Source organism: Colobus angolensis, unplaced genomic scaffold, assembly GCF_000951035.1.
Source record: "Colobus angolensis palliatus isolate OR3802 unplaced genomic scaffold, Cang.pa_1.0 Scaffold21, whole genome shotgun sequence".
NCBI classification, from domain to species: Eukaryota; Metazoa; Chordata; class Mammalia; order Primates; family Cercopithecidae; genus Colobus; species Colobus angolensis.
This window is the reverse complement of record NW_012115266.1, coordinates 5,941,590-5,951,583: the sequence shown is the minus strand read 5'-3', so window position 1 is coordinate 5,951,583 and position 9,994 is coordinate 5,941,590. Positions and strand designations below refer to the sequence as shown.

The window sequence follows — 9,994 nt, the reverse complement described above, 5'->3', positions numbered from 1 at the left end:
GATCTCCTGACCTTGTGATCCGCCCGTCTCGGCCTCCCAAAGTGCTGGGATTACAGGCTTGAGCCACCGCGCCCGGCCGGTTAAAGGGAGATCTAAGTCAGTCTGGGGTTGGAAGCTAGGAGAGAGGTGAGGGCAGAAGGGCACAGGCTTCAGGCACAAGGGATAGGGGCTGGCGTGGTGGCTCTCACGGGTAGGGCGTAGCTGCAGGGCCTCCTTGAAGTACTTGGGAAGCAGGAAGCCATCAGTATTCCCTGGAGTCAGAATCACCCCATTGGCAGAGCGGAAGAAGGATATTCCATCTGCTGACAGAGCCAGAGATGTGACTCATGCCCTCCCCGAAGGCAAGGCCAGCCCCTGCTTTGTCCAGACTCACCTGCCAGAGCCAGGGGTCCATCAATGAACACAGCTATTTCACAATGGGACCGCATGCCTGCAGAGACAGCTGAAGCTGGGGACTGGGCACCTAGAGGGCAGTCAGCAACCTGGGCAGACTGGGGTCCTGGGCTGGGATTGCAGGGTTGCTGCTCCATGCCAGGCATGGGGTGGCCTCAGACAAGTGTTGCAACCTTTGGCGGGGACCTGGGAGGACAGAGTGGGTGGGAGTAGCTAGCTGAGAGGGAAGGGCACTGACCACTGATGACACTGGGGTCTCCAGGCAGTCCTGGGGCCAGGTGGATGTGCGTCCTTCCCCCGCAGGACAGGCCCTTGAGTAGGATGGATGGCCAGTGCTTCCAGAATGTACCATGGACTAGCATCGGGGGCAGGGCCTGTGGCGTCTCCAGGGGCATCAACTCCAACTCAGGTACCTGGTTGAAGAGGCAGCAGTGAGACCCCCTTCGCAGGCAGGGGTCCCTCCCATCTGGCTCTCGTACTTGTCCCCTCACCCTGACCTGCAGGGAATGGCCCTGGTTGGCCCGGATGAGAAGGCCAGTGCTGGGATCCCCCTGCTGCAGGGCGAACCGCTGCTTCCTATTGGTGTCCACCACGCGCTGCACATCTTCAGCAGAGAAGCTGCGGAACTGGGGCAACTGCAGGAGGGCGCCCAGGGGCACGAAGCCGTCTGTGGGCAGGCAGGGTGCTCAGGAGCCAACCTTGCTCTGGACTGGGCCAGGGTTAACAGGGAGCTACAGGCAACCGAAACAAAGTCTGGGCTTGGAGATCACTTGGGCATCCTCTGTAGGACCTTTTGAGTCTCCCCTTTCTGGGTCCCAGTTTTTTCAAGTTACATAAAAAGAGGATCTGCCTCACAGAGGGGCAGGGAGGTGAGTGCTCAGCATAGCGCTGGCCTGGAGTGCACACTCACAACACCAGCTGCCCCATACCCTCCGGGGTACACCCTCGGAGTAAGTGCTGATCTGGCTGCTCGGCTGGAGAGGGTGGTCACCAGGCCTGGCCCAGACAAGAACTCTCCTCGGTCTGCTGTGGACATGACAGGGCCTCTAGGCCTTGCTCTCCTCTGTGCATGGGGAAGAAGTGCCCTCCGTGCCTTCCTCAGGGAGCAGTGGAGGCAGCCATGGGGGAGGGGTAGCAGACAGGCTCACATTTCTCTCTGGGCTCAAGCCCCAGCCTCCAAGGCCCCTACTTACCAGCTCCCATGGGAAGCCCCAGCTTCAAGGCCCCATGGCGCAGGGCATAGGACAGAGCCTTGGACAGCTGCACGTCTCGGTCCTGAAAGAACCCAGCAGTGGCCCCTGGTCTCCATGGTGACCCTGCCCTGCTGCCCATCCTGAACCGTCAATGACCCACTGCAGAGAGAGCCCAGAGAGAAAGGAGTGCCAGTGGTCTCCAGGAATAGTAGGACCCTTCAACTCCTCCCCCCAGCAACTCCCAGGCAGCCTGGACTGGTGGGAGGGGTTGGGGAGGAGGCGCGCACCTGTTCCCGGGGTCTGGGGGCCCTTCTACCCCTGGACCCTGCTGCTTCCTGCCTTTCTCCTCCAGAGGAGTTCATGGCCAAGACCTGTGGGGAGCAGTGACGGGGGGGACTGCTTTAAGGCCTCTCCCACATCCCCACCCCTCCCAGAAAGTCACAAAGCCTCAGGAAGTGAGCGCTGGGTGGGAGTATACGGCTCATTAAGTTCACCACCCCCATGCTCTGCTGCAGAGAGGGAAACTAAGGCCCAGCAGGCCAGACTTGCCCAAGGTCACACCGTCAGCCAGCAGCGCAGGGAGGCCGGGCCCCACACTCCAGATCACTGGTGCCCCCCGCAAGGTGGTCTGGGAGGCAGGGCCGACGTGCAGACTGATGGGGCGGAAGTGTCGGGGCTGCGGGGACAAACCTCCACCCTCCTTGACCCCGGCGGGGCGGGCGGCGGGCCCGCCAATGAAAAGCCGCGGGGGAAGGGGGCGGGCACTTCCGCTTCGGGGAAGGGGCGGAGCCTGCGTGAACTGGAGGCTGGAGATCCCCGGCTGGAGGCTGGAGCTTCTGGGCCCTGGAAAGGGGTCCCCGCGCGTCCCGAGTTGGAGGCAGACCCCTGGGTTTGAGGGGCATGGGCATTTGGGGGCGCCTGAACCCAAGACCTCCGGATGGTAGGGATGCCTGGGCGTCCCGAACACCCTGTGGGACTCGGGGCTCCTGCGGGGAAGAACGGGCGCTTTACTGCCCAGGGAGTGGTCAGGGGGGTGGAGAAGGGCTGCGGGTACCCTCAGGAGGTCTGCGACAGACGGGGCCAGCTGCGCAGCCCAGGAGTGGTAGTGGCCCCCCTGGGTGACAGGCCTGGCTCTATCCTCCCCCAGAGCTGCCCCGTCCAGATCATGGATCCTGAGGTGACCCTGCTGCTGCAGTGCCCTGGCGGGGGCCTGCCCCGGGAGCAAGTACAGGCCGAGCTGAGCCCCGTCCACGACCGACGCCCACTGCCAGGTGGGGACGAGGCCATCACTGCCATCTGGGAGACCCGGCTAAAGGCCCAACCCTGGCTCTTCAACGCCCCCAAGTTCCGCCTGCACTCAGCCACCCTGGCGCCCATTGGCTCTCGGGGGCCACAGCTGCTTCTGCGCCTGGGCCTTACTTCCTACCGAGACTTCCTGGGCACCAACTGGTCCAGCTCAGCTGCCTGGCTGCGACAGCAGGGGGCCACCGACTGGGGTGACACGCAGGCCTATCTGGCGGACCCACTGGGGGTGGGCGCAGCACTAACCACAGCCGATGACTTCCTTGTCTTCCTGCGCCGCTCCCGGCAGGTGGCTGAGGCCCCTGGGCTGGTGGATGTGCCTGGTGGGCACCCAGAGCCTCAGGTGAGATGCCAGGCTGGGCACAAAGACCCAGACAGCTCAAAGGAGCTGCAGCTCTCCACCGTCCCAATCCTCCCAGCTTTGGTTTCCTCATTCCTTAAAGGGAAAATTGGCCTGGTGTTTCTCTGAAAGTTTGCTCAGGGCAGTCCAGCTGCCTCCCCACTGACCCCTGCCCCAGTCCTGTGAGAAACTAGAAAACACAGGGGGGAAAGACTGGACACAGGAAGAAGATGCCCTACCCGACCCCTGACCCCTGTGTGTCCCCTTTGAAGCTGGATCTCTGGTTGTCTGCCAGGAAAAGGACACCAGACTCAGGATCACTAACTCTCTTACACTGTGCCACATCAGGCCCTTAGGGCCAGCAGGTATAGGCTTGCTGGTCCTGAGATGGGGCAGGGGGAAGAGGTGGGGAGCAGGAGCTGAGCCTGACCTCTCACAGGCCCTGTGCCCTGGTGACAGCCCCCAGCACCAGGACCTCGCTGGGGAGCTGGTGGTACGTGAGCTCTTTTCCAGTGTCCTTCAGGAGATCTGTGATGAGGTGAGTGAGGTTGACCTGGACAGGGTGGTAGACATGAAGGGAGGGGTTAGGACTTGCCAGAATTCTACAGATCTGGGCTGGCGGGAGGCCTGCAGGCATCTGGTCAGCAATGATAGAAGAAGTTGGCTTTGCAGCTAGGCATACTAGGAGTGGAATTCTACCCCGCAGTACTCTCTGCCTTGGATTCTTCTTTTCTTTTCTATTTTTTTAGACAGAGTCTTGCTCTGTCGCCCAGGCTGGAGTGCAGTGGTGCAATCTCAGCTCACTGCAAGTTCCGCCTCCCAGGTTCACACCATTCTCTTGCCTCAGCCTCCCAAGTAGCTGGGACTACAGGTGTCCGCCACCATGCCTGGCTAATTTTTTTTGTATTTGTAGTAGAGACGGGGTTTCACCATGTTAGCCAGGATGATCTTGATCTCCTGACCTCGTGATCTGCCTGCCTCAACCTCCGAAAGTGCTGGGATTACAGATGTGAGCCACTGTGCCCAGCGGATTCCTCTTCTTTTCTTTTTTCTTTTTGAGACAGAGTCTTGCTCTGTTGCCCAGGCTGAGTGCAGTGGTGCCATATCGGCTCACTGCAACCTTTGCCTCCTGGGTTCAAGTGATTATCATGCCTTGCCCGGCCAAGGATTCTTCTTTTCAATGGAAACAATGACAAATATCTTACCTACTCCCCAAGTTTGTTGAAAAAGGAGTAAGTGTGGCAGGGCATGGTGGCTCACACCTGTAATCCCAGCACTTTGGGAGGCCAAGGCCAGTGGATCATCTGAGGTCAGGAGTTTGAGACCAGCCTGGCCAACATGGAGAAACCCCATCTCTACTAAAAATACAAAAACTAGCCGGGCATGGTGGCGTGCACCTGTAATCCCAGCTACTCAGGAGGCTGAGGCAGGAGAATCACTTTAACCTGGGAGGCAGAGGTTGCAGTGAGCTGAGATGGCGCCACTGTACTCCAGCCTGGACAACAGAGCAAGACTCCATCTCAAAAAAAAAAAAAAACGGAAAAAGGAGTAAGTGGGAGTCCCAGTCACTAAATTGACTTCTCTTGGGTGACCGTGGGCAACGTGTTCAATCTCTTTGGTTTTGGTGTACCTGTAAAACAAACATGCCCATCATCTGACATTCTGTGATGCCAGGCCCTTGATCTACAGGCTGTAGAGTGCTGTACACAGGCAACAGGCTGTTTTTCATTGAGAAGGGCAGGGATGTGGGCAGTGGCATTGATAGGGGGGACCTCCCCCCCCACCCTCCACCGCAGGTGAACCTGCCGCTGCTCACCCTGAGCCAGCCCCTGCTGTTGGGCATCGCCCGAAACGAGACCAGTGCTGGCCGAGCCAGTGCCGAGTTCTATGTCCAGTGAGTGGGCTCGGGTACATGATCCTGGGTCTTGGGGAGGTGGGTGGTGAGGAGTGGGCTGAGGCAACTGTGGCTCCACAGGGACCCCGCAGGGGCTGGTCACCCACTAAGCCACCCTGTGTTCTTGTCCAGGTGCAGCCTGACTTCTGAGCAGGTGAGAAAGCACTACCTGAGTGGGGGACCCGAGGCCCACGAGTCTACAGGAATCATCTTTGTGGAAACACAGGTGCAGAGTGACAAACCATCTTGCTTGGAGGCCAGGGCTGGGGCTTGCAGAGGCCTGGCAATGCATTATCTTGTAGGGGAGGTGTTGGCTGGGTCACAATTCTCTCCTGAGGCACAAGATTTGCCCTTAGTGCAAGGGAAAGGCCCAGGGACCTGTTCAGCCCCTTAACATGCCTCCCTAAGGACAGTGCAGAGGTCTCTGAGGCTCAGGAATTCTGGGCACAGCCCTGGCAGGAGATGTGGCAAGCTTGAATGCCTGGGTCTTGTTGTCTCCCCACAGAACGTGCGGAGATTGCAGGAGACGGAGATGTGGGCTGAACTCTGCCCCTCTGCCAAAGGCGCCATCATCCTCTACAACCGGGTTCAGGGAAGTCCCACCGGAGCAGCCCTAGGGTCCCCAGCCCTGTAGGGTCCACAACCTCCCACCGCTCTGAAGATAATAAAGGACTTTATTCTTGGATTCCGTTGGCATCTGCTATTTCTGTGACAGAGAGGAACAGTAGGCCCTGAGTGCGTAAGGCAGGACAAGTGACCGGGGGGGGGGGGAACCCGCCCAGCCTCAGTGTCCTTCTCTACAAGCAGAGGATAACAGCTGTGGCTCCCTTGGCTGCCTCCTGAGAGGTTCCGGGGCCGAAGCAGCTCTGTAAGATATGCCTCGCTGCAGAGGGGAGCAACAGCGGAACGGAGGGACGGTGGCCGGGCCGAAAGCGTCACAAAGCCTCAGAGAGCGGGCTCTGTCCCGCCCGGTCCCCAGGTGGGCGCTCACGCCTGTCCGGCGAGTCCGCAGGCTGGGGGACCGGAGGCCCCAAAGGCCAATAGACATGTAGGGGCGGGGTCTCCACCGATTTTTTTTCCTGCCTGGTGGACGTGGTCTTGGCATCCACGCCAATGAGAGTGCGAGGGCGGGGCCTGAATAGACACAGGAAATGGCGACGGCCTCGGGTCCTTGAGCAGCGGGGGCGGGGCCTGGTTGTGGCCCCTCCTTCGCCCGTCCACAAGCTCCCTGAGTGGGAATGGGGTCTCGGAGTACCTGGCTGGTTGGCCAGACCCCGAAGTCAGCGCTGAGAAGGGCTGCGGATGCCCGGGTGAGAGAAAAGGGCAGGTCCAAGAACACGCGGGTCTGGTCCTGGGCAAGAACCGCCCCCTCCCCGGGTCTGCTACAGTCTTCCTTCGCAGAACACCCGAGCCGGGCCTCTTCTCTCTGTCCCCGGGTGCTTGAAGTCTAGCCCCATCCTGGTCCCAGTGCGCTCTTGGTAGCCTCCTTTCCCGGTTGCCCGCCTGCCGCCATGCCGCCCTTACTACTACTCCTGCGCCTGTGCCGGCTGTGGCCCCGCAGCCCTCCCTCCCGGCTCCTCGGAGCGGCCGCCGGGCAGCGGTGAGTTGGGCGCGGGGGGCCGGGCCGGTTGTTCAATGGGTTTCTGTTTGCCCTATGTGCTAAGATAGTTGTGGTCTCTACTCCGTGTCAGGAGGCTCCCAGGTTTGTCTCAGGTAACCCTAGCCTTCCCTGCTGAGGATCAGAGATAGAGAAGACCCCCAAGGTCATACATACACCGGTTTAAGTGGCAGAGGAGGAGTTTGAGTCCAGGTTAAACCCAACGCTCTTACCACAGCTCTAGTGGTTTTCAAACATCACTGTGCATAACCCTCTGTGGGAGGTGGGAGATGGGGAGGTGTCGGGTACAAAAATCCATATTCCTCGGCTCTGCTCTGGAGATTCTGAACTGGAGGAATCAACTGGGTGGGGCTCAGGAATCAGTTTTTTCTTTCTTTTTCTTTTATCTTTTTTTTGGAGACGGAGTTTCGCTCTTGTTGCCCAGGCTGGAGTGTAAATGGCACAATCTCTGCTGGGCACAACCTCGGCTCACTGCAACCTCCGCCTCCCGGGTTCAAGCGATTCTCCTGCCTCAGCCTCCAGAGTAGCTGGGATTAGGGGCATGCGCCACCACAGCCAGCTAATTTTGTATTTTTAGGAGAGACAGGGTTTCTCCATGTTAGTCAGGCTGGTCTTGAACTCCTGACCTCAGGTGATCCGCCCTCCTCGGCCTCCCAAAGTGCTGGAATTACAGGCGTGAGCCACCACACCTGGCCAGGAATCAGTATTTTCCAACAAGTTTTTGGACTCCACTTTGATAAATCCTGACCTGTACTGTGCCTGAAACACTCCAAAGGGAGGGCTGATCTGGAGACAGATTTGTCCTGGGATCTGTTTCAGCCCTCTCAGCTCCTGGTGGTTGAGTTGAAGGGTGTAGCCCAGGGAGGGGCTGGGAAGGGCAGGGCAGAGCTAGCTTCTGGGTTCCCTCAGCCCCTGCAGGTTTGCGACTCTGTCCACAGGTCCAGCCCCAGTAATTATTATGAACTATTGGGGGTGCATCCTGGTGCCAGCACTGAGGAAGTTAAACGAGCTTTCTTCTCCAAGTCCAAAGAGGTACCAGTACCCCTAAGGTGGGGAGCGGGGAGCAGGAACTCTGAGCCAGTGGGGGTGTGCTTCAAATTCCCAGGAGTAGACCTGCATCTCTGGCTGGTGCCACATTTTTTCAGCCCTCATAGGGAGTGGTGGGTGCTCGAGGGTAGGGGAAAGCTGTGGGCAGGAGCCAGGGGTCCTGTCTGATGGGCTGGGCTTGGTTTTCTTGACCTGCCTGCCTGCTCTTAAGAAACTTGGACCGGGGCATATGGTGAATACAGGGGGCTGGCAGGTGGGGAGGGCTTGAATGCAGGAGGAGGCAGGAGTCCATGCTCTCTGGCCTTCTGAGGAGTGGGCAGGCCTGAGTGCGGGTCACTGACCAGGCAGGGCTTCTGGGTATGACTGGAGCCCTGGTGTGGGTGGATGTCATCAGCGTGGGTCCTGGGGAGGGACAGGCAAAGGGAGATAAGGGGAGTCCTGCCCCACCCCAGCTGCACCCGGACCGGGACCCTGGGAACCCAAGCCTGCACAGCCGCTTTGTGGAGCTGAGTGAGGCATACCGTGTGCTCAGCCGTGAGCAGAGCCGCCGAAGCTATGATGACCAGCTCCGCTCAGGTGGTCCCCCAAAGTCTCCACGGACCACAGCCTATGACAAGTCTGCCCGCCAAACACACAGGTACAGTAATCCTGCCCTCAACTTGCCCCACCCCCAGGTCTCTTGGGGAGGCTCATTTCCACAATGTCCCTTCCTCTGCCTCCCAGCAGCTCCTGGGCACCCCCCAACGCACAGTACTGGTCCCAGTTTCATAGCGTGAGGCCACAGGGGCCCCAGTCCAGGCAGCAGCAACACAAACAAAACAAGCAAGTGCTGGGGTACTGCCTCCTCTTCATGCTGGCGGGCATGGGCCTGCACTACATTGCCTTCAGGTGATGCCTGTTCTCCCCGGGGTGATGGGCAGAGGGCAGGAGGGTGGGTGAATTCCAGTGTGGTCAGCCAGTCCTCCACAGCACCTTGTGTCCCGCACTGTTGTGTCTCTCAAGCTAAGAGTTGCTTGAAATCGGTCTCTGGAGCCTCTCCTTACTTAGTAAAGACAGTGCTGCACTAAGAGCTAATGCTATCATTTACACTTTTTCATATTTCGAATATAAATCTTTCGTGCTGGCTGCCAGGAAGGGATTGCGCCAAACAAAATCAAGCACAAGCAGCAAATGCAGCACAGCTCATTCATTTGGCAGCAGGCATCTGCCCGCCCCTCTCACACGTGCCACGAAGCTGATTCTCTTTTTTGTTTTCTTTTTCTTTCTTTTTTTTTTTTTTGAGGTGGAGTCTCACTCTGTCGTCCAGACTGGAGTACAGTGGTGTGATCTTGGCTCATTGTAACCTCACCTTTGCCTCCCGGGTTCAAGCGATTCTTCTGTTTCTGTCTCAGCCTCCCAAGTAGCTGGGACTACAGGTGCCCACCACCATGCCTGGCTAATTGTTTTGTATTTTTAGTAGAGATGGGGCTTCACCATATTGGCCAGGCTGGTCTCAAACTCCTGACCTCATATGATCCACGCGCCTCGACCTCCCAAAGTACAGGGATTAGTGGCGTGAGCCACTGTGCCTAGCCACGAAGCCGATTTTCGATAGCAGATACCTAAAGGCCAGTGCCCACTGCTAGCAGCCTGCCTAGTTCAGTGATGGAGTTAGATGCATACCCTTTCTAGTCTTCTGGGAGGAGCACCCCCATGTCCACAGCTGCTGTAACACCTCGAAGTGGCCAGGGACTTCGGATGCCACTGGACCCTAGACAAGCGAGGGCCACTCTGAGCCCTCCCTACCTATCACAAGCAGGGTTAGGCTGAGGTCCCTAACCCTGTGTGGGTTAAAAAGCTGTGAGGCCCCTAGAGTGGGGTGGAAGGGGGCAGGACTTCAGGGACAACAGGAATTCGAGTCCCAGGGTTAATTGTGACACATTGCAGGAAGGTGAAGCAGATGCACCTTAACTTCATGGATGAAAAGGATCGGATCATCACAGCCATGTACAACGAAGCGCGGGCGCGGGCGCGGGCCAGGTCTGTCCTTGCTCTATTCTGCCCCCTGCTCCCTGTCCCGGCACCACACTTGGGGATCCCTATCCCAACCACCCGAGTGCCCTCTCCTCCAGGGCCAACAGAGCCAGCCTTCAGCAGGAGCGACAACGGCAAAGGCAGCAGCAGCCGCCACCACCGGAGCCAACCCAAGTCCCGGAGATCGTGCCCCC

The 9,994-nt window shown here is 58.8% G+C and overlaps 3 protein-coding genes across 12 annotated transcripts in view; 2 read left to right on the top strand and 1 right to left on the bottom strand.

The window, feature by feature from the left end:
* TRPT1 (tRNA phosphotransferase 1) overlaps nt 1-2,352 on the bottom strand; it is a 2,842-nt gene extending 490 nt beyond the window's left edge. The window contains exons 1-7 of one of the 6 annotated variants that reach the window (XM_011942600.1): nt 2,136-2,352; nt 1,874-1,957; nt 1,587-1,668; nt 885-1,060; nt 632-806; nt 374-430; nt 189-299 (exon numbers count right to left, since the gene is read on the bottom strand). In XM_011942600.1, coding sequence (XP_011797990.1) covers nt 189-299; nt 374-430; nt 632-806; nt 885-1,060; nt 1,587-1,668; nt 1,874-1,948 — 676 coding nt within the window. In that variant the 5' untranslated portion in view covers nt 1,949-1,957; nt 2,136-2,352. The remainder of the gene's footprint in view (nt 1-188; nt 300-373; nt 431-631; nt 807-884; nt 1,061-1,586; nt 1,669-1,873; nt 1,958-2,135) is intronic. The other 5 variants (XM_011942601.1, XM_011942602.1, XM_011942603.1 and 2 more) reach the window with 5 other exon arrangements.
* Nucleotides 2,353-2,371: 19 nt separating this feature from the next.
* On the top strand, nt 2,372-5,807 carry NUDT22 (nudix (nucleoside diphosphate linked moiety X)-type motif 22). Of its 5 annotated transcripts, none has more exons than XM_011942595.1 (6): nt 2,372-2,526; nt 2,734-3,231; nt 3,668-3,766; nt 5,025-5,122; nt 5,255-5,348; nt 5,628-5,807. In XM_011942595.1, the coding sequence occupies exons 1-6, from the start codon at nt 2,524-2,526 to the stop codon at nt 5,754-5,756; spliced, it is 921 nt and encodes a 306-aa protein (XP_011797985.1). In that variant the 5' UTR covers nt 2,372-2,523; the 3' UTR covers nt 5,757-5,807. The 5 variants fall into 5 exon arrangements, with proteins under 5 accessions (XP_011797985.1, XP_011797987.1, XP_011797988.1 ...); XM_011942597.1 differs by having other exon boundaries at nt 5,255-5,355; nt 5,628-5,707; XM_011942598.1 differs by lacking the exon at nt 3,668-3,766.
* A 293-nt stretch (nt 5,808-6,100) lies between these two features.
* On the top strand, nt 6,101-9,992 carry DNAJC4 (DnaJ (Hsp40) homolog, subfamily C, member 4; the record flags this gene model as incomplete). The annotated part of the gene is made up of 6 exons (XM_011942780.1): nt 6,101-6,722; nt 7,679-7,772; nt 8,240-8,424; nt 8,514-8,675; nt 9,714-9,806; nt 9,899-9,992. Coding segments are annotated over exons 1-6 (717 nt in total), but the record flags the coding sequence as incomplete, so codon positions are not given.
* Between the last annotated feature and the right edge of the window lie 2 nt (nt 9,993-9,994).

What these genes read in the sequence shown, in the direction of transcription:
- NUDT22 (XM_011942594.1), top strand. An exon ending in GTGGGCACCCAGAGCCTCAG is followed by an intron (nt 3,232 to 3,667) that starts GTGAGATGCCAG and finishes GACCTCTCACAG; the next exon opens with GCCCTGTGCCCTGGTGACAG. An exon ending in AGTGCCGAGTTCTATGTCCA is followed by an intron (nt 5,123 to 5,254) that starts GTGAGTGGGCTC and finishes GTTCTTGTCCAG; the next exon opens with GTGCAGCCTGACTTCTGAGC.